This window comes from Salminus brasiliensis, chromosome 15 (assembly GCF_030463535.1).
Source record: "Salminus brasiliensis chromosome 15, fSalBra1.hap2, whole genome shotgun sequence".
NCBI lineage: Eukaryota > Metazoa > Chordata > Actinopteri > Characiformes > Bryconidae > Salminus > Salminus brasiliensis.
In genome coordinates this window covers 31,852,289-31,879,388 of record NC_132892.1, presented here as the reverse complement: position 1 = coordinate 31,879,388, position 27,100 = coordinate 31,852,289, and the positions used below count along the sequence as shown (strand labels likewise).

Below are 27,100 nucleotides of genomic sequence, written 5' to 3'. Positions count from 1 at the left end.
TTACAGCAGAACAGTGTCAGAGGAGTGTGGAAAGGCCTTAAAACCATATCTGGCCACACAAAGTCCAACTCCCTGGTGGTGGTGGACCAAAAGTGGGGGAATGAACTTCAACTATTTTTCAACAGATTTGATCAATCACAATATGTAGTTTAGAGCCAGCCCCCACGGGCTCATCTGCTGGCACCTCCAACCTCCCATTCACAAACTCCAGCCCCCAGCCCCCCTGCTCCAACCTGTCCTTCACAACAGCTCAGGTGAGAAATGAGCTGAGGAAAATCAAGACAAAGGAAGCTACAGGTCCCGATGGTATCAGTGCCAGGCTCCTCAAGTCCTGCTCAGATCAGCTGTGCAGGGTAGTTGAGCCTATGTTCAACATGAGCCTGAAATTGGGAAGAGAACCACACCTGTGAAAAACATCTTGTGTGGTACTTGCGCCGAAAACGCAGCACCCAAAAAAACAGCTACAGGCCGGTGGCACTGACTTCCCATCTGATGAAGTCACAGGAGATGCTGGTTCTTAACCACAGTCTGGTGTCGGGGTGGATGATGCTGTCATCTATCTACACAGAGCTCTTTCTCACCTGGAGAAGCCCGGCAGCACTGTGAGGATCACCTTCTTTGATTTCTCCAGTGCTTTTAACACCGTACAGCCAGGGCTCCTAAAGGACAAGCTGGAACATTGTGGAGTGGACAGTCACCTGTTGAACTGGATAGTGGACTACCTCACCAACTGACCAACTGATTCAGGACTTTGTTGACTGGTGTCTGCAGAACCACCTTCAGATAAACGTGGAGAAGACCAAAGAACTGGTGGTGGATTTCCGCAGGTGCAGACACCCCTCTCCATCAGTGAACATCCAGGGTATGGACAGAGAGTGGACTATGTATCTGGGTGTTCATCTGAACAACAAACTGGACTGGTCAATTAACACTGCTGCACGCTACAAGAAAGGCCAGAGTAGACTCTACCTGATGAGGAGATTGAGGTCTTTTGGAGTGCAGGGAGCACCCCTTAATATTTTTTTGACACAGTGGTGGCATCTGCCGTCTTTTATGGAGGGGTCTGCTGGGACAGACAAGAAGCAACTGAACAAACTTATAAAAAGGGCCGGCTCTGTCCTGGGAAGCCTCTTAGACCAAGTGCAGGTGGGTGATAACCAAGCTGGCATCCATGCTAGAGAACAGCTCCCACCCCATGCATGAGACTCTAGCAGCACTGGGCAGCTCCTTTAGTGACCGGCTGCTTCACCCCAAGTGTGTGAAGGAGGGGTATCGCAGGTCCTTCCTTCCTGCTGCCGTCAGACTCCACAACCAGCACTGCTCCCAGCGGACCACATACACACACACTTACACTACACACACATGTTCAGGGAATGCAGTTCCCTCAATGCAAAAATACATATGTTCAATACACCCCCCCACACACACACACAAACACACACACACACAAACACACATGTGCAATTAAGGGTCAATATGCAATAATCTGTAAATAATTACATTTTTCTCACAGTTTTTAACTTCTATTATTTATATTGTGTATTTACTGATAGTTTATCTATGTTTTTGCATCTGAATGTCTTGCTATCCCTTTGCTGCAGTGACGCTGTGAATTTCCCCACTGTGGGACTAATAAAGGATTATCTTATCTTGAAGGAGTAATGAATTTCTATTCATTCCACTCAATAAATGATGATTAAAACGTTTCTTCAGTTGTGTGAGTTTAGTTAGATTACCTCCATCTCTCAGTGTTGATCACATGAAGATCAGATCTCCAGATGTTTAAAGATGTTCAGAAAGGGGTCTCCTCATTTTTTTCTTATGACTGTATGAACTAAAAGCTCGTTAATAACCAAAATGAGGTGACTGGACAGATTTGGAGATATTGATGAGCTGTGAAATATTACTGATGTAAATAAACAGTATTGTGTGGTATATGTTCATACAGGCTGTGCTGATGATGTCACTCAGGATGTCTCTGACTGTTCCTCTGCTGTTTCTGATCTTCATCTCAGGTCAGTCAGAGCTGTCTCTTCTCAGCATCATGTGATCCAAACTGTAATATTATTATTATTTTTACACTGCTGTGCTGTGAGTGTGTGTGTGTGTGTGTGTGTTTTCATGGTTAACAGTTGTGTTTTCTGCAGTGTGTTGGTTTCTGCTCCTCTGCAGCTCCTCCTCCACTCTACTTCAAGAGCTGTGGATCTTCTCACTTTGTGCTTTTACCTCCAAATGAGCTCAGCTTATTGCAGCTGATTATTCCAAACTCAGCTGAAATGAACAGCCTTAGAAATGAGCTGAAGTGAGACTTTCTGCAGCAGCTTTACTGACTGAGACCCACAGAGTCTCAATTTACACACTTCTGGATTCTGTGTTGCAGGAGCTGCTGCTCAGGATTGGGGTGTGACATACAAGCCTACATCTATCTGTGCTCTAAAGGGGTCTGCAGTGAACATGGACTGCATTTACACATATCCAAAAGGTCACTCAGTCAAAAAAGCTTTCTGGAGTAAAGATCTGGTTACAGATGGAGAAACTCCTGATCTGTTAGAGGATCCAGAGTACCGAGGCAGGGTTCAGTATCTTGGAGAAAAGCATGGCTGCACCCTCAGACTGAGAGATGTGAGAGAAAATGACCAGAGGAAATACTACTTCAGATTTTTAACAGATAAAGGAGGAAAGTTTCAGGGTAAAGATGGAGTAGATCTTTCAGTCACAGGTAAGCGCCATCAGCAGAAATAAGACACTGTACTTCATTCACTGGTGAACAGGATTCCTCCAGCAGTTCTGTAATATAATCACATCAGTCCTTCAAACCACACCTGAAGAACACTGCTTAGAACTGGAGAACCAGAATCCACAAAGCATTTCAGAGTAAGAGAGCTGATCTAGGATCAGTTTCTGTGAGTGAGATCTTCATAAACAGGACTGGATCTGATCCTAGGTCAGTATTTTAATTGAGTGATCAGGGTTTAGGTTTAGGTTTACTTTAAATTCTTCTTTTAGTTTGATTTCTTCTTTAAGACACCAGTGAGTTCTGACCCATTCATTCAGCTAATGTGAGGATGATGCAGTAGAAGTGGGTTTCTCTTGTTGGCAGATCTCCAGGTGGAGGTTCCTGAGAGAGTGATGGAGGGCGGTAAAGTCACTCTCACATGTAAAACCACCTGCAGTCTGACTGACAGACCAACATTCACCTGGTACAGAAATGGAGCTTCTTTATCCTCCAGAACTGACCAACTCCACCTGCAGTCGGTCAGCAGGGAGGATGCAGGCAGGTATCACTGTGCTGTAGAGGATCAGGAGCTTCACTCTCCTGAGGTCACTCTTAATGTCAGATGTAAGTACAGATTCATTCATTCAGTCTCAGAAAACAAACAGAGCTGAGGGTTCATGCTGAACTGATTGTGCTCTACTTGAACCAAAAGCTGATGCAGCTTCAGAATCATCAGTGATCTCTGTCATAAGAGCATGTAAACATCTCTAATCTCCTGGTGTTGATAACTCTGTCATATTTAATATAGTAATGCTTGCTTATATGTTCAGCTTTTCAGTGTTTGATGAAATCAACCAAAAGCTCTCTGTTTCAGTAGCTGAACTTCAAAGCATTAATCAGGTCAGTGTGAGGTACCAACTCCAAAGTACTGGGTAACTATTTTAGGTAGCTCCAAGACAGTCAAGCTAAAGAACATCACACAATTACAGACGTCAGCTATGGCATGAAGGTAAGAGAGGCAGGCTTGAGACTGGAAAATCACTGCTTCAATCCCCTGGACCTGCAGGAAGCTGGAATGCAGGTCTTTTTTATCAGCTTAATGGTTAGAACCTTCATTCAGTGTATTTCAGAGTCGTCTGGTCACTTTCTCCTCATTGTACCTTAAACAATTACAGAGAACTTTGAAACTCGTACCTCACACTGGTCCAGGTAATAGCTAGAACCTGTGGCATTCAAGTGCAATTAACTTAAACCACACAGTGATGCAGCTGCTCAGGATGCTCTCTATGGTGCCTTTGTAAAAGATGGTGAGGATGGGTGGAGGGAGAAGCTGCTGGGCTTTCTTGGCTGTAGAGCAGGTGTTCAGGGTCCAGGTGAGGTTCTCTGCAAAGTGGAGACCAAGGAACTTGGTGCTCTTAATGATCTCCACAGAGGACCCATCGATGTTAAGCGGAGAGTGGCTGTGTCGTGCTCTCCTGAAATCAACAACCATTTCCTTGGTCTTGTCTACATTCAGGTGAAGGTTGTTGACTTCACACTAGTCTGTCAGCCGCTGCACCTCCTCTCTGTATGTTGACCCAGCACTGTTGTGTCATTGGTGAACTTTATGATGTGGTTTGAGCTGTTTTGCTGCATAGTCTTAAGTCAGCAGGGTGAACAGCAGAAGACTCAGAACACTGTAACGGTTTTCTTTTTAAAGATCCAATATCCTGTGATGATTAAAGTTCTGATGTTCTTTGATATTTAGATCCTCCAAAGAGAGTCTCAGTGTCCATCAGTCCCTCTGGTGAAATAGTGGAGGGCAGTTCAGTGACTCTGACCTGCAGCAGTGATGGAAACCCACCTGTGCAGAAATACACCTGGTATAAGGGAACATCATTAGTAGCAACAGGAGAGACCTTTACAATGAAAAAGATCAGCTCTTTGAACAGTGGAGGATACAAGTGTAGATCCAGTAATGAACATGGAGAGAAATCCTCTGATACTGTAACTCTGAATGTTCTGTGTGAGTAATTCATTAATATCCACTAATGAGGAACTTACTGACTTTCATTAAGATCACTGGAACTCTCACAGTCCACTCATATATTCTCATATTTTCTATTTTCTAGATCCTCCAAAGAGCGTCTCAGTGTCCATCACTCCCTCTGGTGAAATAGTGGAGGGCAGTTCAGTGACTCTGACCTGCAGCAGTGATGGAAACCCACCTGTGGAATATACCTGGTTTAAAGGACCATCATTAGTAGCAACAGGAGAGACCTTCACAGTGAAGATCAGCTCTGTGAACAGTGGAGGATACAAGTGTAGATCCAGTAATGAACATGGAGAGAAATCCTCTGATACTGTAACTCTGAATGTTCTGTGTGAGTAATTCATTAATATCCACTAATGAGGAACTTACTGACTTTCATTAAGATCACTGGAACTCTCACAGTCCACTCATATATTCTCATATTTTCTATTTTCTAGATCCTCCAAAGAGAGTCTCAGTGTCCATCAGTCCCTCTGGTGAAATAGTGGAGGGCAGTTCAGTGACTCTGACCTGCAGCGGTGATGGAAACCCACCTGTGCAGAAATACACCTGGTTTAAGAAGGTGGATAAAGAAGTTCTGCAGAAATGGACCAATCAGATCCACAGCATCACAAACACCAGATCTGCAGATAGTGGAGAATATCAGTGCATGGCAACCAACACACAAGGGTCTCGATCATCAGAGTACAAGTCATTAACTGTTCTATGTAAGTTCTTGTTCTGCTTCATTTAGAGTTGAAATGATGAAACTGACATAATCTGAGACGTCATCTCTGTATTTAAAGAAGCTCTACTATCATTATATTTCATAGATCCTCCAAAGAAAGTCTGGGTGTCCATCAGTCCCTCTGGTGAAATAGTGGAGGGCAGCTCAGTGACTCTGACCTGCAGCAGTGATGGAAACCCACCTGTGCAGAAATACACCTGGTTTAAAGGAACATCATTAGTAGCAACAGGAGAGACCTTCACAATGAAAAAGATCAGCTCTTTGAACAGTGGAGGATACAAGTGTAGATCCAGTAATGAACATGGAGAGAAATCCTCTGATACTGTAACTCTGGATGTTCTGTGTGAGTAGTTCATTAATATCCACTAAAGAGGAACTTACTGACTTTCATTAAGATCACTGGAACTCTCACAGTCCACTCATATATTCTCATATTTTCTATTTTCTAGATCCTCCAAAGAGAGTCTTAGTGTCCATCAGTCCTTCTGGTGAAATAGTGGGGGGCAGTTCAGTGACTCTGACCTGCAGCAGTGATGGAAATCCACCTGTGCAGAAATACACCTGGTTTAGGAAGGCGGATAAAGAAGTTCTGCAGAAATGGACCAATCAGATCTACAGCATCACAAACATCAGATCTGCAGATAGTGGAGAATATCAGTGCATGGCAACCAACACACAAGGGTCTCGATCATCAGAGTACAAGTCATTAACTGTTCTATGTAAGTTCTTGTTCTGCTTCATTTAGAGTTGAAATGATGAAACTGACATAATCTGAGACGTCATCTCTGTATTTAAAGAAGCTCTATTATCATTGTATTTCATAGATCCTCCAAAAAGAGTTTCAGTGTACATCAGTCCCTCTGGTGAAATAGTAGAAGATAGTTCAGTGACTCTGACCTGCAGCAGTGATGGAAACCCACCTGTGCAGAAATATACCTGGTTTAAAGGAACATCATTAGTAGCAACAGGAGAGACATTCACAATGAAGAAGATCAGCTCTGTGAACAGTGGAGGATACAAGTGTAGATCCAGTAATGAACATGGAGAGAAATCCTCTGATACTGTAACTCTGAATGTTCTGTGTGAGTAATTCATTAATATCCACTAATGAGGAACTTACTGACTTTTATTAAGATCACTAGAACTCTCACAGTCCACTCATATATTCTCATATTTTCTATTTTCTAGATCCTCCAAAGAGTGTTTCAGTGTCCATCAGTCCCTCTGGTGAAATAGTGGAGGGCAGTTCAGTGACTCTGACCTGCAGCAGTGATGGAAACCCACCTGTGCAGAAATACACCTGGTTTAGGAAGGTGGATAAAGAAGTTCTGCAGAAATGGACCAATCAGATCTACAGCATCACAAACACCAGATCTGCAGATAGTGGAGAATATCAGTGCATGGCAACCAACACACAAGGGTCTCGATCATCAGGGTACAAGTCATTAACTGTTCTATGTAAGTTCTTGTTCTGCTTCATTTAGAGTTGAAATGATGAAACTGACATAATCTGAGACGTCATCTCTGTATTTAAAGAAGCTCTACTATCATTATATTTCATAGACGCTCCAAAGAAAGTCTGGGTGTCCATCAGTGAATCAGCTTGGAGCAGTTCAGTGACTCTGACCTGCAGCAGTGATGGAAACCCATCTGTGCAGAACTACACCTGGTTTAAAGAAGGTGGAGGCTCACCTGTAGGATCTGGACACAGTTACAGTGCTGTACAGAGTGGATCCTACTACTGTGTAGCTCAGAATACATACGGCTCTCAGACAGCAGCTGCAGTGCTGGTTACTCTAGAAGGTGTTAATGGTGGGAAAAGATACATTAAGTTGAATATCTCTCATTAATATTAAAAAAATTAGCATCATTTCTCACTGAGTTTGTCTGTTATCTGCACACAGGGGTCAAGAGTATTGGTCTGTATGCAGCTGTTGGAGTGTCCGCTGGCTGTTTGTTGGTCATTGGTTTTATTGTGTGTGTAAGGTAAGAGTATGAAGATTAGATATTCAACAAGCTGAAAAAATGAACATTAAAATGAATATTAATGCAGATTATAATTATCATCATTACTAATTTTCAGGAGAAGGTCAAGAGTTGACGGGAACAATGTTCAGTATGCTACTGTCAAGTTTACCCGCACTGGTGCTCGTGGCAGGTGAGAGGAACCGACCTTATCAAACTTGCTTAGACCAGTGACCGATAGTCTACCTGAGACAGGATGATATAAACAGTACAGTCTGACATTGCAAATGACTGTAGCTAAGCTAACAGCTAAAGTTTGTCTGACCTATTTTGATCAGTTTTCTTCAAGTATTATTTTCGTAGGCTAAAATCTTAGCTTTAGGTCTTTAGCCTTAGGTCTAGAGTCTGAGTTAAGCCCCCATCTCTGAAACTAGACAAAGAAAAAAAAATAGAAAATCACACATGGATAAATGTCATGAAAAAGACGTCAGGCTATGCTAGCATTCCTGTAAACACAGCAATAAGTGGACTAGTCTTTTAGACTGCTCCTGTAATATTTACCATGTTTGCTGTGTTTCTGCAGGTCTGCTGCTTCCACCCTTGCAGATCCCTCCATTATCTACAGCCATGTGAAATAAAAGACGTTCATGCTTAGAGAAAATAAAGTCCAACAATTAAAACATAATTCAAAATATTTCTTGTCCAGTGGAGGAGAAAGCCTTCACAGAAAATGCTTCTGAAGATATTGAATGCCTAGTTTGTGTTTGGTAGAACTTCTTCGTCTTCTTTTTTTACGACTTCTTCGTATTTTTACTGTTACTTTTACTGTTATTTTTTTTTCTTCATTTATTGTTGATACACACCAATGACTGTAGAAAACATGGATGCTGTGCTTCCGTTCCCTTCAGTTCTATAGAAATTAAGCCAAAACTGTCCACCATGTTCTCAAATTTGCAACCAGAGACCAAAGGCAGAGTCAGACTCGCCTACTTCATTTGGTAGACCCGCCCCTCTGGCAGACCAAGCCTCAGTGTCTCAGACCACCTTCATTGAGCTTACAGCGAAGAAGCAGAGCAGATTTCCCCCTGGATTCCCATTTTGTCCAGTAAATGGACGCTCCAACAGTAAAAGTGAAGCTCATGTAAGTTCCTCTACAACTCACCTCCTCCATGTAAGGAACAGAAAGGGGGACATGCAGACTAACTGCTGAGGTTTGGGGACACTGGAGATGAAAAGACAGTTTAGAGAAAAATGAGACGGTAAATGGGCGGAGTTATTTAATTGAAACATATAGGAATGAGTGGCGCTACATATCGTACTGCAACCAGCCACTAGAGGCACTACTGTGGTTGCTTCGCTTTTGAGATATGCTGCTGTCCGTGTTTTCTACAGTCTTTAGTATAAACCTTAAACCAGTCTGTATTTTGTGTCTTCTGCTTCACTCAAGTCCCACTTGTTAAAGGTCTATGGGCCTTTTACTTTTATTTCTAAGAAAACTTAAGATCATTGTAATGGAAGTGGATGTAAAAAGATCTTATTCCAGGTAATTATGGGATGTTTCTATTAGTCCATTCATCAGGATCTTTTGACACACTGTAAAAAACAACTGCCAGATTCACATTATGGAGGAAAAGTGAAAAAATTGAGATATATAATTTTTCAGTATATTTTTATGTTGTGTCCTAAAGTCATGTGCAAAAGTTCAGTAGAGGACATACTTGTTCACGCTTAGAACATCAACAGTACATATTTACATATGACTATGTCTGCAGCTTCAGCATGTGTTCTGTATTTGTTTGTGATACATTTTTATTTAATTACATGATGTTGTGTTTGATCTTTGCTTTAACATTTAGAAGTTTTGGATTTCTCTTTGAGAAATACAAATTTGATTTTAACTATTAAAAAATCTTTAAAACAATTATTATTTAGAAGTGTCAAAAAGAAATAAGGTATTGCACTTCAATCCAGTCTGAGAGTTCTGACTGTTGAGGAAAGAGAGGCGTTCTGTAGGGGGAGCTTCTGATTAGGGGAAAATAAAATGTAAAAGAGCCACAGAATGCACTTATTGTTTCTTCTGAATCAAGGCTATTAAAAAAGAGTTTCTCCTGCTTTTGTTGGAGTAACAGTAGTATCAGTTGGAGTTTGTTGGAGTATATACCAGGGGAGAAGGCTTTCTACAAGGTTTGGAGGAGCACAGCTGTGAGGATTTTATTGCATTTAGTGACAAGAGTTTTAGTAAGGTCTGGATGTTGGATGACCACCACCTTATCCCCAACCTCCTAACTCCTCCCAAAAGTACAGTGGCTTGCCAAAGTATTCATGACCTTTATCACATTTTGTCACCTTACAACCACAAACGTAAATGTATTTTTGAGATTTTAAGTGATAGACCAACACAAAGTAGCACATAAACTATAAACTATTTTCTGTTTAACTCTTACAACCTTTACATTAAAACTGGTACTGGTAAATAACTGGTACTGAACTGGTAAATATAATACTGTATATTTTATACATTCTTAGAATTCAATTGTATTCTATGGAATCTGTGTCTTCTATACTATAGAGACTGAGTTTTTATGTATGTTTTGTGATCTACTAAATGAAAGATGGTGTAGAAATAAAGTCTGCTAGTTTTCACCAGATGAAGAGTCAGGTGAGTCTCTACAGAGCTCCAGATATCAGACAGTCAGTGATGGGTCTGATGGGACAGAGTGCATGTAGTTACACCTACATTCCTCTAGATGGGAGCATGAACCAACAGTAGATGATAAACCAGCTCTGACATCATCACCACAGAGACCAATCAGAATAGAAGAACCACAAACCAGCCGGGGAGAGAGAGAGAGAGAGAGAGAGAGAGAGAGAGCGAGCAGTAAAAATGAAAGCTTTCTATTTAGCTGATAAACTTTTACAACACACTGAATTCATGTTTGAAGGGAAATCAAATTCAGGAAGGTCCAGTTAGAGGAAGGTTCCTCAAGCTAAGGTCCGAATCATGGTGTCTGACCTGCATTATGATTCAGGGCCGTATCCTGTTTACTGAAGTGGTCTAGTAGCTCTACCAGCACTTTATGCAGCGACACCTGAACCTCCAATTAAACTACAGTACAATTCAGCTCCTTTCAGCAATATTTACACTGAACTGAACCAATAATAAAGAAGAAATCCTCTAAATAAATCTTCTTTTCTCATTTCAAGTGAGCGAACTACTTTTACTGCTTCAGGAACGAAGCTCAGGAGGTTAGCTCCAAACAACACGACTTTCCAGCCCAAATGCTCTCCGATTCAGAGCGGCTTTTCTCACCATAGAAGATCAGCACACTTAATAACATCCGCCTGAAATGTGGAGCATGTTCTAGAGAGTTTATGGGGAAGAATTCCTCACACTGACCATCAGTCCTGATTTAGCCTCCATCCAGAAGAGCTGAGAGAGAATCCTGTCAGAACATCAACAAACTCCTCCAGTAAAAGCCTGAAAGACTCTTATTATTATACCATGCTCTGATATTGAGAGAGAATCCTGTCAGAACATCAACAAACTCCTCCAGTTAAAGCCTGAAAGACTCTTATTATTATACCATGCTCTGATATTGAGAGAGAATCCTGAACATCAACAAACTCCTCCAGTTAAAGCCTGAAAGACTCTTATTATTATACCATGCTCTGATATTGAGAGAGAATCCTGAACATCAACAAACTCCTCCAGTTAAAGCCTGAAAGACTCTTATTATTATACCATGCTCTGATATTGAGAGAGAATCCTGAACATCAACAAACTCCTCCAGTTAAAGCCTGAAAGACTCTTATTATTATACCATGCTCTGATATTGAGAGAGAATCCTGAACATCAACAAACTCCTCATTGAGATCGCAGGGTCTCCTTAGAATAATTCAGCAAACACTCTATGACTGTTCATAAACCGACCTTGGTGTCGTGCGCTAAATCAGAACCGTCCGGATTCGTAATTTTGCCAAACTGCGAATAAGAGGGAAAAAGTTTACGTGAACCCCTTTTTATTTTTACAAGAATAATAATAATAAAAACAAACAAACAACAAACATGTCTCTGATACACCCCGCTTCTACAGAGTGTATGAAATCAGAGTTGGACTTATTTACTCTGCCTATGACACAAACCAGCTTCGAATCCTACAAATATGTGGGAACGCCGCCTATCACGTCCATTCACAGACACCGGTTCCATTGATTTCTTCTTAGCAGGTTCGGGAGACGCGTATCAGGATTTAATAGTTCGCTGTTGTACCTGACCTGCAAAATTACGAATCCGGACGGTTCTGATTTAGCGCACGACACCAAGGTCGGTTTGATCAACTACCCTATCGCGAGCATTTTTAGCCAGGTGGACGTTTCTCTGGGCGATAAACTGATTTCCCAGATCAGTTCGGCCTACGCCTTCCGAACCGTCATAGAGTGTTTGCTGAATTATTCTAAGGAGACCCTGGGATCTCAATTTTCCGCAGGCATGTTTAGAATTGATACTGCGGGCATATGGACGACGCTGACCCCACTGGAGAGAACCAGGGTCTGGCGTGGAGGAGCGAATTCAGCGAACGGAGCCGGGTCTTTTGTTTTGTTTAACTGCTGAGACACGAACACAGCGATTTTGGATTTCAGGAAAAAACTTCCGTGGACGTGAGACTTAGTTTGGTGCATAATTAATTAATAAACTAATTTGTTTTGATGTCTTCTGATCAAAACCCGGCTATAAACTACGCACCCCGTCGACTCTGCTGTACGTCAGAAAAGTCATCGTCTCGACGGGCCTGAAACTCACTCATGTCTCCGCACTGATGAGTTCAAATGCCAAGTATCCGCTGGAACGTGTGACCGTTAAACTGATCGGTGCCCACGCCGGTAACCGCTGATCCAGTCAAGATCATTTGTTTCTGGGACAAGTGTCTAAATTTATAGCTTTGGGATTCGGCCTTTAGCAGGTCTTACACTCGCAACCCTTTAAATTTTCATCACTTTGATGTAGAATCTTAATTTTGACAGTGGATGGCGTTTCCTGCCCCCGCTACGCCTTTCAGTCCCGTTTTACCGCCAAAGATGCCTCCATGAGACTGAAATATTCTCTCAGAAGTAAGTAAAAAAGTAAATAAATACGTATATAACATAGATTCTTTTTTTAAATATGCTAAATACCATACGTAATAATACCTTGTATTAATAATACAAAACATGCTATATATTGATTAATATATTAATTTAACTATTAATCAGTGAAGTTAAACACATTTACGTCAAAAACATGATAAATATGGATTTGGAATAATACAATGTTTTTCTGTCTACATCAAGGTATATGTGTGTGTGTGTGTATAACATGAAATACATGAAAACGAGTTGAGGAACATTTCGTTTAAAAAAAAAGAAAATGAAACTTCAGGCTTTCATTAGAATTTTATACAGGGATGCAGCAGCCTCTTCACACTGATCACTAAACTCCTCAGTGTGAAAATAACGAATCAACGCCTCAAAGGGATTTTTGGAAAGATAGTCGGACGAAGATTCTTCAGCTGCCAAATCATCTGGCAGCTGGTCGTAAAACTTTTTCAGGATACTCATTACAAATCCATCCGGCTGGTCGGTAACTCCAAACTCCAGAAGCATGGTCTCGCATTCATCCAGGACGCTGAATCACTTTTGTTTTAACACGTCTAGGAAACGAATCGGCTCACCTTCCAGGCAGGTGTGTTGATTTTGTGATGGATGGTCAATTGTACACACCTCACACTGTTGCTCATTCCACTCTCTGATGATGTCCTTTAGAGCTCGTGCGCAGATCGTTTCCAAAAGCTCTGTCATTTTATCATTTCTTGGTTCCCCAGTTTCACTCTCCAGACACGTTTCAAAACCTTTTTCTTCTTTTTCTTCACGTCGACCAAACTCCTCATCCTTCACCTAATCATCATCAACAACCTCTGATTCTTTAACATCCACATTTTTTGCATCCTCAGATCCGTCGCTCACCGCGGTTTCATCCTCATCCTCATCATCGCCCCCGGAGGATGTCAGGTTTGTCATCTTTGCGTTTATCACATCGTCTTCGGAACTTTCCTCGTCCGTGAGGGGAGAACCGACCCGACTTTCAATGCCGTTTTGCTTCTCGCTCAGCGAAGGTGAGGACCACCTCGCCCGTTTTGTTGTTTTCAAATTCATCTTCGTCGTCCTGGTCGTTTTGACTGGTCAGCAGCACTCTCTCATTCCAGGTATGTCGCAGTAGATGCAGGTGCACTTGTCGCTCGCTGGTGACAGAGAAAGAAAATTATTGAAAGGATCGTACATGATTACTGTGATTTGAATAGTCAAACATAAGGCATCTCTTACACATGAACTCTAGAAGCTGATTAAGGTAAAACAAACAAACAAACAAACAAACAAAAAAATCTTTACTTACCGGTCAAAATGTGACGGGTCGTTTCATAGATGTCTAAAAGTTCAGATTCCAGCAGCGAACCTTCAATAATCTCCTCGATCTCATTTTCGAGTGGAGTGAAAAAGTAAACCCATTGCTCCTCGTCATTTTCACACAAACTTTCTAGCCGTACGACCTCAGCCTTCACACCTCCAGCTGAACTCTGTAGGCGTTGTTCTGGTCCGTATATCGAGATGATCAGAGTTGTGCGTCGTTGTTGAAAGGCTGATCTCACCTTAACGCTTATCAGTCACCTTTCCTTACAGACACAGAGGAGCCCGAATCGTGAACGGTGGGTCTGGTGTTTCGTGTCTGAACCAGCATAGAATGGATTTCACCAACCGGTCTTGTTTTCGGGATGGTTTGATTGAGCATGTAGAGCTCTCTCTCTCTCTCTGTGTCTCTCTCTCTCTCTCTCTCTCTCTCTGTGTCTCTCTCTCTCTCAGCGTCACATTGCTCAGGTTACATTTCTCAGAAAAGGTGCACTTGTGAAAACCTACGTAACGTCCCCCGTTTTTGTTCTTTTTGGGTAAAATGACCAGAGACCATTTCCCCTCAAAGTCTTCAATCTGGCGTCGTTTGAACAGTATCAGAGTACCGGAAATCAAAGTCGCTCGTTCTTCTTTTCCCCAGCGTGACGTTTTGTTTCTCATCATCCTTTTATCCCGTTTATCCCCCGGAGGTTTCACCCTCGAAACGACATTTTCAGACCTGATTTCCTCTCTGATAACAGACGGCCAGTATTCCGGAGGAATGTTGCAGGCCTTGAAAATATATTGAGCCGTTGCAGTATCTTCGGCCTTAGGCGTGAGATCCTCTACACCCATTCGCAACATATTTAGGCCACAGGGAAACGGGTACGTTGTGCAAATGCAGGTTTTCCGAAAGCATGCTTCGTACGTTTTCTTGGTGAAAGTAGTCCGATCAGTTCAAGATCCTCTTTGGGAAGTTGGCTGGAATCCATACTGAGTTTCCTCAAAGTGGATGTGTGTGGGTTTGGGGTCCCGCTCTTTCGCTGGTGATGTGTGGAAGACCTACGGTCAGAGGTGGGGTTTTTAAAGCAGTTCTGTACCGCTACTTTTGTTTCCACCCCTAACGTCACCCCCGACCATTTACAATTATGTTTTTGTCATGTTTTACAGAAAGGGGCAGCTGTTTGATGGAAACGCGCGCCTTACTTTTCTCAAACCCAAACGTCAAACCATAAAAAAATTACGACTTCTCTCTGAGTAAGGGTCTTTGGGGCCGCTGTTGCGCGCACACACACAGGAAAACTGTGGAACAATTTCATACATCATTACATAATCCTAGGGTAGGAAAAATAAATTGGAAAAAAAAGTCCTACCGTGGTAAAAATATTGTAAAAATATTCGCACACACCTACCTAGGCGATGATGTCATATAGGACAATTCCCGCGTGAGGTCTGGTGGGAAAATTCCCACGTGACGACACACCCCCAAGTGACATCACATTCGTAAACACATGGTCATAAATCTTTTTGGCATAAAGTGGTACATATTACTACTAATCCTGTCAGAACATCAAAAAACTCATCCAGTTAATAGCATGATTGTCTAAAAATGATAGAACTGCATAATAATTGGGTGGAACTGCTATTCTACGCTCAACCCTCCTCCTTTGTCCGGCCTTGGACTGGCAAAGTGACTTTAAAAGAGACACTTTGGTGGAGTTTGATTTCTGTCTGCTGTGCTGAGGCCTGTTAGACTCCCTGCTTCTTCCCCACGCTATATTTAAATCAGGTTACTTCTGCCCTCCAGACACACAGGAAATTACCTCAGCACTGAACCAAAAACATCACAGCTTCTACTTTTCGCTCTGTCTAGTCCACTGTGAATCAGCTCCATATTTTCATCTGCTAAAGCAAAAGCTAAGCTCAATTTCTCACTACAGCTAATGAGCTTGTTTCTGCAGTCCTGCTCTGATCTGCACAAGGGTTCTTTTTTGTTTGCATATTTTGTTATGAAACCAAACTTTAACCAGTTAAAGCTAGTCATAAAGAGTTAATGCCATTAAGCAGATATTTAATGGAACTTTGACAGCACTTTTTGTTTGCACATGGTGGTTGTTTGGTCTTGAAACCAAAACTTGAGTTAAAACAACTTGTTTAAAGGCCACACACTAAAGTTTAGTCCCTTTTTACATAAAGGTGTGTAGTTGAATGTGAAATTGCTCCATGAGCACTTTTTGTTTCTATACTGGCATGTTTTTTTTTTACTGCTCTGAAATGTATTTGGACGAGCTTAGCAGGATTATGCTTCCCTACTTGCATTTGTTACTGCATTGTGACATAGAAACATTGAATAGAAACTTTTCAAAAGTGCATTTCCTCAACCAGTAAATGCTGGGATATAAGCACAACCTATTAAACGCAGAACAATCTAGCCATGAATAGAGTATTTAAGTCAGAGTTGCTATCGGTTTCGGTACTTAGTATTGGCAGATACTTGGAAATCTGGTATTGGTTATGGAAAGGAAAGAGTGGTATTGGTGTATCTCTAATGATGATGGTGATGATGAAGATGATGAACAGAATAGGGGGAAGGTGCAGCTTTCAGTGCTCCTCACTGGAGAAACTCAACACAATCATTATCAACCTCTGACCCATAAGGGTGGGTGAGCTGTAGAGTGTTTTTAGCATTGGCACTCAGGAAATGACCAGCCTTACCTGACCACCTAGAGAGACGTGGTCTGAGTGGTCAGAGATAATAAAAGGTCTAGTGTGAGAAAATGCAGCAGGAGTCTCTCACACAGACGATACCTTATGACGGCATCTTAACCACATCCCTTTAGTCTGTTTAAACTGATGAAGCTCCTCCAGTTCTCTGCATTCGTTCTCTGGGTTCAGGAGATGAGCGTCGCTTAATGAAGGTAGGAGAACACTCTCAGTGCTTTTAGAATTAGTGAAGAGTGATGAATTTAGAGTTAATGAGTGGAGAAATGAACTCGCTGAACAAGTGGAGTCTAATACTATGTAGGCCTCCTAATGCAGCCAAAACAGCTCTGGCCTGTCTGTGCTTGAACTCCACAAGACCTCTGAAGGTGTCCTGTGGTATCTGGTACCAAGCAGCAGATCCTTTTTGTCTATGAGGTAAAGTTTCCATGAGCATCAGTGAGCCTTTGGCCCTCCTGGAGTACTTTTCGTAAGTAATGATCACTGAATACATGGTACACCCCACAAGATCTGCCTGTTCTGACCCGGTTTTCTAGTCATCATAGTTTGGTTCTTGTCAAAGTGTCTCAGATTCTTATGCTTTCTTTGAACCCCATCATCACCTTCAAGAACTGACTGTTCACTTGCTGTCTGATATATCCACCCATTGACAGGAGCCTTTAGAACCAGATCATCAATGTTATTCACTTCACCTTTCAGTGGTTTTATGGCTAGAGTGAGGATTGATCCCATAACCCTAGGCCCTTGTTGCGAGGGTGGAGAAGTAGAAGTTACACATGCAGATCTTGTCTTGATCTGGAAGGCATGGCTGGAGCAGGGGACAGAGTCTGTACAGTTTGAAATCTAGCAGTCCTGTTACTGTGCAACACTAATCTGACAATACAAAGACACACTGTGCCAAGCTGCCCCATGACGAAGTGAAATGTTATTCTGGCATCATACAGAACCAGGAAATAACACATCACACCAATTTACCTCTCCTCCATCTTGGATTTTCATCCCACGTCTGCCTCTGCCCCCATCCTCATTTCAGAACTCTCAATGGAGCCTCTTTATTCCACATACAGACCCAGTTCTAGTCCATCAGAGCTGGAGCAGCGTCCTCACTGAAATCCACTGGGGGGCTGTCTGTTACTGACAGTGCTGATTAGTGTGTAGCCCCACCCCCCTCACTCTCTCTGCCCAATACCATAAACTGCATCACATGACCAAATATGAAGCCTGTAAAAGCTCCCAGCCTCTCTCACAGCTCTCACTGTGTTGTGTTGAACAATAGATGACCACAACAGAAGTGGTAGCTAAAGTGTTGTTAATCAGCTACTATGGGGTCGCAACGTGGTTGCTTTGCTGTTCCATGTTGTTGCTATGAGCTATTCAGTTGGGTTAAGAGTTTAGTTAGATTACCTCCATCTCTCAGTGTTGATCACATGAAGATCAGATATCCAGATGGTTTCAGAAAAGGGTCTCCTCATTTTCTCACATGACTGTATGAACTGAAAGCTTGTGATTGGACAGATTTAATGATACTGATGAGCTGTGAAATATTACTGATGTAAATAAACAGTATTGTGTGGTATATGTTCATACAGGCTGTGCTGATGATGTCACTCAGGATGTCTCTGATTGTTCCTCTGCTGTTTCTGATCTTCATCTCAGGTCAGTTAGAGCTGTCTCTTCTCAGCATCATGTGATCCACACTGTAAAGTCCTGAGTTAACAATTTTCTGCAGTGTGTTGGTTTCCACTCCTCTGCAGCTCTTCCTCCACCCTACTGCAAGCTGTGGATCTTCTCACTTTGTGCTTTTAGCTCCAAATGAGCTCAGCTTATTGCAGCTGATTATTCCAAACTCAGCTGAAATGAACAGCCTTAGAAATGAGCTGAAGTGAGACTTTCTGCAGCAGCTTTACTGACTGAGACCCACAGAGTCTCCATTTACACACTTCTGGATTCTGTGTTGCAGGAGCTGTTGCTCAGAATTGGAGTGTGATATACAGGCCTACATCTATCTGTGCTCTAAAGGGGTCTACAGTGAACATGGACTGCACCTACACATATCCAAAAGGTCACTCAGTCCAAAAAGCTTTCTGGAGTAAAGATCTGGTTATAGATGGAGAACCTCCTGATCTGTTAGAGGATCCAGAGTACAGAGGCAGGGTTCAGTATCTTGGAGAAAAGCATGACTGCAATCTCAGACTGAGAGATGTGAGAGAAAAGGACCAGAGGAAATACTACTTCAGATTTCTAACAGATAAAGGAGAAAAGTTTCAGGGTAAAGATGGAGTAGATCTTTCAGTCACAGGTAAGCTCCATCAGCAGAAATAAGACACTGTACTTCATTCACTGGTGAACAGGATTCCTCCAGCAGTTCTGTAATAGAATCACATCAGTCCTTCAAACCACACCTGAAGAACATTGCTTAGAACTGGAGAACCAGAATCCACAAAGCATTTCAGAGTAAGAGAGCTGATCTAGGATCAGTTTCTGTGAGTGAGATCTTCATAAACAGGACTGGATCTGATCCTAGGTCAGTATTTTAATTGAGTGATCAGGGTTTAGGTTTAGGTTTACTTTCAATTCTTCTTTAAGTTTGATTTCTTCTTTAAGACACCAGTGAGTTCTGACCCATTCATTCAGCTAATGTGAGGATGATGCAGTAGAAGTGGGTTTCTCTTGTTGGCAGATCTCCAGGTGGAGGTTCCTGAGAGAGTGATAGAGGGAGGTGAAGTCACTCTCACATGTAAAACCACCTGCACTCTGACTGTCAGACCAACAGTCACCTGGTACAGAAATGGAACTCCTTTATCCTCCAGAACTGACCAACTCCACCTGCAGTCGGTCAGCAGGGAGGATGCAGGCAGGTATCACTGTGCTGTAGAGGATCAGGAGCTTCACTCTCCTGAGGTCACTCTTAATGTCAGATGTAAGTACAGATTCATTCATTCAGTCTCAGAAAACAAACAGAGCTGAGGGTTCATGCTGAACTGATTGTGCTCTAATTGAACCCAAAGCTGATGCAGCTTCAGGATCATCAGTGATCTCTGTCATAAAACCATGTAAACCTCTCTAATCTCCTGGTGTTGATAACTCATATTTAATATAGGAATGCTTGTAATGCTAGCCGAACTTCAGAGCATTAATCAGGTCAGTGTGAGGTACCAACTCCAAAGTACTGGATAATTATTTTAGGTAGCTCCAAGACAGTCAAGCTAAAGAACATCACACAATTACAGACATGAGCTGTGGCATGAAGGTTAGAGAAGCAGGCTTGGGACTGGAAAATCACTGCTTCAATCCCCTGGACCTGCAGGAAGCTGAGATGCAGGTCTTTATTATCAGCTTAATGGTTAGAACTTGCATTCAGAGTATTTGAGTATAGAGTCGTTGTCTGGTTACTTTCTCCTCATTGTACCTTAAACAAGTACAGAACACTTTAAAACTCGTACCTCACACTGGTCCAGTTAATACCTAGAACCTGTGGCATAAATGGGAACAAATGGGGTTCTCCTTAAGGGCGTTTGTAGCTTCTTATTCAAACAGAAAACATCTCGGTGTAATGTGTCATTCTAGCTCTAGATGGCCCAAAGAGCACCTCAGTGTCCATCAGTCCCTCTGGTGAAATAGTGGAGGGCAGTTCAGTGACTCTGACCTGCAGCAGTGATGGAAACCCACCTGTGCAGAAATATACCTGGTTTAAAGGAACATCATTAGTAGCAAAAGGAGAGACCTTCACAATGAAAAAGATTAGCTCTGTGAACAGTGGAGGATACAAGTGTAGATCCAGTAATGAACATGGAGAGAAATGCTCTGATACTGTAACTCTGAATGTTCTGTGTGAGTAGTATATTAATATCCACTAATGAGGAACTTACTGACTTTCATTAAGATCACTGGAACTCTCACAGTCCACTCATATATTCTCATATTTTCTATTTTCTAGATCCTCCAAAGAGAGTCTTAGTGTCCATCAGTCCTTCTGGTGAAATAGTGGGGGGCAGTTCAGTGACTCTGACCTGCAGCAGTAATGGAAATCCACCTGTGCAGAACTACACCTGGTTTAAAGAAGGTGGAGGCTCACCTGTAGGATCTGGACACAGTTACAGTGCTGTACAGAGTGGATCCTACTACTGTGTAGCTCAGAATACATACGGCTCTCAGACAGCACCTGCAGTGCCGGTTACTCTAGAAGTTGTTAATGGTGGGAAAAGATACATTAAGCTGAATATCTCTCATTAATATTGATAAAAATTAGCATAATTTCTCACTGAGTTTGTCTGTTATCTGCACACAGGGGTGAAGAGTATTGGTCTGTATGCAGCTGTTGGAGTGTCCGCTGGCTGTTTGTTGGTCATTGGTGTTATTGTGTGTGTAAGGTAAGAGTATGAAGATTAGACGATCAACAAAATTTAATGCAGATTCAAATTATTATTATTATTATTATGATTACTACTACTTTTCAGCAGAAGGACAAGAGGTGACGGGGACAATGTTAAGTATGCCAATGTCAAGTTTACCCGCACTGGTGCTCCTGGCAGGTGAGAGGAACCTTATCAAACCTGCTTAGTCCAGTGACTGATAGTCTACCTGAGACAGGATGATGTAAACAGCACATTTTGACTGTCATGATCCAACTAAAATCCCAGACACTGCAAATGACTGTAGATAAACTAACAGCTAAAGTTTGTCTGACCTAATTTGATCAGTTTTAGGTCTTAGATTTAGGTCTTGAGCCTTAGATCTAGAGTCTGAGTTGAACTCTCATTTCTGAAACTAGACAAAGAAAGAAGAGCAGAATTTTAAACACTAGAAAATCACACATGGATAAACATCATGAAAAGGACGTCAGGCTATGCTAGCATTCCTGTAAACACAGCAATAAGTGGACTAGTCTTTTATAGAGCTCCTGTAAATGTCCTGGTTCTGTCCAGTTAGCCAGGCTTTTGTATGCATGTAAATGTATTTACCATGTTTGCTGTGTTTCTGCAGGTCTTCTGCTTCCACCCTTGCAGATCCCTCCGTTATCTACAGCAATGTGAAATAAAAGACATTTATACTTGTGAACAATTAAAACACAATTAAAATGAATGTCTTGCCTAGTGGAGGAGAAACCCTTCAGAAAAAATGCTTCTGTAGACGTTGACTTACCAAATTGTGTTTGGTAAAATTGAGCTAACCTTTCGTCTTCTTTTTTTAGGGTATTTTTACTGTTACAGCTTTTTTTCCTTCTGTTGTTGATACACACCAATGACTGTAGAAAACATGGACGCTGTGCTTCTGTTCCTTTCAGTTCTATAGAAATCAAGCCAAAACTGTCTGTCGTGTTTTCAAAATTGCATGTAGTGACCAGAGGCGGGACCAGACTCGCCTACTCATTTTGTAGAACCACCCCCTTTACCCAGACCAAGCCTCAGTGTCTCAGACCACCTTCATTGAGCTTACAGCGCAGAAGCAGAACCGATTTTCCCCCTGGAGTCCCAGTTTGTCCAGTAAGTGGACACTCCAACAGTAAAAGTGCAGCCCATGTAAGTTCCTCTACAGCTCCTCCATGTACTGAACATAAAGGGGGACATGCAGACCTTTTACTTTTATTTTTTATGGAGAAAAGTGAAAAATGAAAGATGCAAGACTTTTCTGTTACAGTATATTTTTATGTTGTGTCCTACAGTCATGTGCAAAAGTTTGGACACCGCTGTTCAAATTACATATGATGTTAATATATGAAAAAATCCTTTCCAGCAAACAAACTGAAATAAGCCACTTTACATGCTTAATTTTATCTTTTAGTTTTTTCATCATTTGTAAAAGAAAGCTCTGTACATTAAAATGAGCAGAAGTGCAACAACATCAACAATACACTTTTACATACGACTGTATGTCTGCAGCTTCAGCATGTGCTCTGTATTTGATTTTAATATTTTTATTATGATTTATGACATGATGTAGTGTTTGATCTTTGCTTTAACATTTAAAAGTATTTCTCTTAATAACTTGTTGTAAACTATTAACAAATAATAAAATATTTCCTTTTTACTATTAAAGAAAAACAGGTTTTTCAACTCATTATTATTATTTATAAGTTTCTAAAAAGAATGAAGGTATTAAACTTCTATCCAGTCTGAGAGTTCTGACTGTTGAGGAAAGAGAAGTGTTCTTTAGGGGGCGCTTCTGAGTGCTGTCCAGGGAAGAGGGCTTTTAAGTAGATTCTGGATGAGCATTGCTGTGAGGACTGCTCTACTGGTCAATGCTGAGGGGCTTTATACCCCTCTAGCCCGCACCTGGCATTAGGCAGCATGGTGCCAATAGCGTCATGATGATCTGACACAGAGAGTCCTATTCTATTGGCAGTATTTCTGTACAGTGACTAGACAAGCTGTATGTGTGCATTTGCACATCTGTGTCAGCAATTGATAAACTTAAAGTAGCTGAATGCATTCATTAAAAGGGGTGTCCACAATTATATGGACATATAGAGCATTTACACAATAAACTTTTGCATCAAGACAGCAAACTTAAATAAGGCCACTTCTGCACTCCAGACACACAGGAAATGATCAGCACTGAACTAAAAACATCACAGCTTCTACTTTTAAGCGCTGATCAGAGTCCCACTCTGTCCAGTCCACTCCTATCTTCATCTTCCTCAGTCAACCATAATGAGGATGAAGATGGTGAACAAAATGGGGGAAGGTGCAGTTTTTAGTGCTCCTCACTGGAGAAACTCAACACAATCATCATCAACCTCTGACCCATAAGGGTGGGTGAGCTGTAGAGTGTTTTTAGCATTGGCACTCAGGAACTGACCAGCCTTACCTGACCATCTAGAGAGACGTGGTCTGAGTGGTCAGAGATAATAAAAGGTCTAGTGTGAGAAAATGCAGCAGGAGTCTCTCACACGGACGATACCTTATGACGGCATCTTAACCACATCCCTTTAGTCTGTTTAAACTGATGAAGCTCCTCCAGTTCTCTGCATTCGTTCTCTGGGTTCAGGAGATGAGCGTCGCTTAATGAAGGTAGGAGAACACTCTCAGTGCTTTTAGAATTAGTGAAGAGTGATTAATTTATAGTTAATGAGTGGAGAAATATAGTCGCCATCACAGCTCTTACCCTTTGGGGCATGGACTCCACCAGACCTCTGAAGGTGTCCTGTGGTCTCCGGCACCAAAACGTTAGCAGCAGATCCGTTAAGTCCTGTAGGTTGTTAGGTGGGGCTTCTATGAATCATGTAAGTGAGCCCTGAACATCCATGACCCTTTTCTCCTTTATGGCACTCTTGGTAGGTACAGGTCAGTAGGTACTGGTACTGGTTTGCTAGTCAGTTGCGTTGTCATTTCAAATGATCGCTTTGCAGTTGCTATGGTATCCTATGTGGTTCTTATACAGTTCTACTCATTTGCAGCTGATGTTCTGCACATGGTTCTAATTCTACACCTTTGACAGATTATGTCAACGTCTGTGTGAACAACACTGTCCCTACCAACACTGTTCAGTGTTCCTCCAACAATAAGCCATGGATTAATCAGGATATAGAGGCTCTCCTAAAAGAGAGAAAGAGGGCCTTCAGATCTGGTGACAAGGATGAGCTGAAAGCTGTGCAGAGGGAACTGAGAAGGAAGATCAGGGAGGGGAAAGCCAGCTATAGGAAGAAGCTGGAAGACCAGTTACAGCAGAACAGTGTCAGAGGAGTGTGGAAAGGCCTTAAAACCATATCTGGCCACACAAAGTCCAACTCCCTGGTGGTGGTGGACCAAAAGTGGGGGAATGAACTTCAACTATTTTTCAACAGATTTGATCAATCACAATATGTAGTTTAGAGCCAGCCCCCACGGGCTCATCTGCTGGCACCTCCAACCTCCCATTCACAAACTCCAGCCCCCAGCCCCCCTGCTCCAACCTGTCCTTCACAACAGCTCAGGTGAGAAATGAGCTGAGGAAAATCAAGACAAAGGAAGCTACAGGTCCCGATGGTATCAGTGCCAGGCTCCTCAAGTCCTGCTCAGATCAGCTGTGCAGGGTAGTTGAGCCTATGTTCAACATGAGCCTGAAATTGGGAAGAGAACCACACCTGTGAAAAACATCTTGTGTGGTACTTGTGCCGAAAACGCAGCACCCAAAAAAACAGCTACAGGCCGGTGGCACTGACTTCCCATCTGATGAAGTCACAGGAGATGCTGGTTCTTAACCACAGTCTGGTGTCGGGGTGGATGATGCTGTCATCTATCTACACAGAGCTCTTTCTCACCTGGAGAAGCCCGGCAGCACTGTGAGGATCACCTTCTTTGATTTCTCCAGTGCTTTTAACACCGTACAGCCAGGGCTCCTAAAGGACAAGCTGGAACATTGTGGAGTGGACAGTCACCTGTTGAACTGGATAGTGGACTACCTCACCAACTGACCAACTGATTCAGGACTTTGTTGACTGGTGTCTGCAGAACCACCTTCAGATAAACGTGGAGAAGACCAAAGAACTGGTGGTGGATTTCCGCAGGTGCAGACACTCCTCTCCATCAGTGAACATCCAGGGTATGGACAGAGAGTGGACTATGTATCTGGGTGTTCATCTGAACAACAAACTGGACTGGTCAATTAACACTGCTGCACGCTACAAGAAAGGCCAGAGCAGACTCTACCTGATGAGGAGATTGAGGTCTTTTGGAGTGCAGGGAGCACCCCTTAATATTTTTTTGACACAGTGGTGGCATCTGCCGTCTTTTATGGAGGGGTCTGCTGGGACAGACAAGAAGCAACTGAACAAACTTATAAAAAGGGCCGGCTCTGTCCTGGGAAGCCTCTTAGACCAAGTGAAGGTGGGTGATAACCAAGCTGGCATCCATGCTAGAGAACAGCTCCCACCCCATGCATGAGACTCTAGCAGCACTGGGCAGCTCCTTTAGTGACCGGCTGCTTCACCCCAAGTGTGTGAAGGAGGGGTATCGCAGGTCCTTCCTTCCTGCTGCCGTCAGACTCCACAACCAGCACTGCTCCCAGCGGACCACATACACACACACTTACACTACACACACATGTTCAGGGAATACAGTTCCCTCAATGCAAAAATACATATGTTCAATACACCCCCCCCACACACACACAAACACACACACACACACACAAACACACATGTGCAATTAAGGGTCAATATGCAATAATCTGTAAATAATTAAATTTTTCTCACAGTTTTTAACTTCTATTATTTATATTGTGTATTTACTGATAGTTTATCTATGTTTTTGCATCTGAATGTCTTGCTATCCCTTTGCTGCAGTGACGCTGTGAATTTCCCCACTGTGGGACTAATAAAGGATTATCTTATCTTGAAGGAGTAATGAATTTCTATTCATTCCACTTAATAAATGATGATTAAAGACGTTTCTTCAGTTGTGTGAGTTTAGTTAGATTACCTCCATCTCTCAGTGTTGATTACATGAAGATCAGATCTCCAGACGTTTAAAGATGTTCAGAAAGGGGTCTCCTCATTTTTTTTTTATGACTGTATGAACTAAAAGCTCGTTAATAACCAAAATGAGGTGACTGGACAGATTTGGAGATATTGATGAGCTGTGAAATATTACTGATGTAAATAAACAGTATTGTGTGGTATATGTTCATACAGGCTGTGCTGATGATGTCACTCAGGATGTCTCTGACTGTTCCTCTGCTGTTTCTGATCTTCATCTCAGGTCAGTCAGAGCTGTCTCTTCTCAGCATCATGTGATCCAAACTGTAATATTATTATTATTTTTACACTGCTGTGCTGTGAGTGTGTGTGTGTGTGTGTGTTTTCATGGTTAACAGTTGTGTTTTCTGCAGTGTGTTGGTTTCTGCTCCTCTGCAGCTCCTCCTCCACTCTACTTCAAGAGCTGTGGATCTTCTCACTTTGTGCTTTTACCTCCAAATGAGCTCAGCTTATTGCAGCTGATTATTCCAAACTCAGCTGAAATGAACAGCCTTAGAAATGAGCTGAAGTGAGACTTTCTGCAGCAGCTTTACTGACTGAGACCCACAGAGTCTCAATTTACACACTTCTGGATTCTGTGTTGCAGGAGCTGTTGCTCAGGATTGGAGTGTGACATACAAGCCTACATCTATCTGTGCTCTAAAGGGGTCTGCAGTGAACATTGACTGCATTTACACATATCCAAAAGGTCACTCAGTCAAAAAAGCTTTCTGGAGTAAAGATCTGGTTACAGATGGAGAAACTCCTGATCTGTTAGAGGATCCAGAGTACCGAGGCAGGGTTCAGTATCTTGGAGAAAAGCATGGCTGCACCCTCAGACTGAGAGATGTGAGAGAAAATGACCAGAGGAAATACTACTTCAGATTTTTAACAGATAAAGGAGGAAAGTTTCAGGGTAAAGATGGAGTAGATCTTTCAGTCACAGGTAAGCTCCATCAGCAGAAATAAGACACTGTACTTCATTCACTGGTGAACAGGATTCCTCCAGCAGTTCTGTAATATAATCACATCAGTCCTTCAAACCACACCTGAAGAACACTGCTTAGAACTGGAGAACCAGAATACACA

General features: G+C 42.3%; 1 protein-coding gene across 1 annotated transcript; it reads left to right on the top strand.

Annotated features, from left to right (window-relative positions):
- Nucleotides 1–1,972: 1,972 nt before the first annotated feature.
- On the top strand, nucleotides 1,973–26,544 carry LOC140535541 (sialoadhesin-like). Its single transcript, XM_072656941.1, has 21 exons — nucleotides 1,973–2,015; nucleotides 2,381–2,719; nucleotides 3,101–3,340; nucleotides 4,464–4,721; nucleotides 4,828–5,079; nucleotides 5,186–5,455; nucleotides 5,561–5,818; nucleotides 5,925–6,194; nucleotides 6,300–6,557; nucleotides 6,664–6,933; nucleotides 7,039–7,287; nucleotides 7,380–7,461; nucleotides 12,209–12,321; nucleotides 12,463–12,549; nucleotides 13,428–13,589; nucleotides 18,539–18,877; nucleotides 19,259–19,498; nucleotides 20,152–20,358; nucleotides 20,516–20,655; nucleotides 26,189–26,255; nucleotides 26,411–26,544. Exons 1-21 carry the CDS (start codon nucleotides 1,973–1,975, stop codon nucleotides 26,542–26,544), a joined length of 4,278 nt encoding a protein of 1,425 aa, XP_072513042.1.
- The last annotated feature ends 556 nt before the right edge of the window (nucleotides 26,545–27,100 follow it).

What these genes read in the sequence shown, in the direction of transcription:
- LOC140535541 (XM_072656941.1), top strand. Translation starts at nt 1,973, where the DNA reads ATGTCTCTGACTGTTCCTCTGCTGTTTCTGATCTTCATCTCAG. An exon ending in ACTGAAATATTCTCTCAGAA is followed by an intron (nt 12,550 to 13,427) that starts GTAAGTAAAAAA and finishes TTGCATCCTCAG; the next exon opens with ATCCGTCGCTCACCGCGGTT. An exon ending in AAGAAGGTGGAGGCTCACCT is followed by an intron (nt 20,656 to 26,188) that starts GTAGGATCTGGA and finishes ATGTTCATACAG; the next exon opens with GCTGTGCTGATGATGTCACT.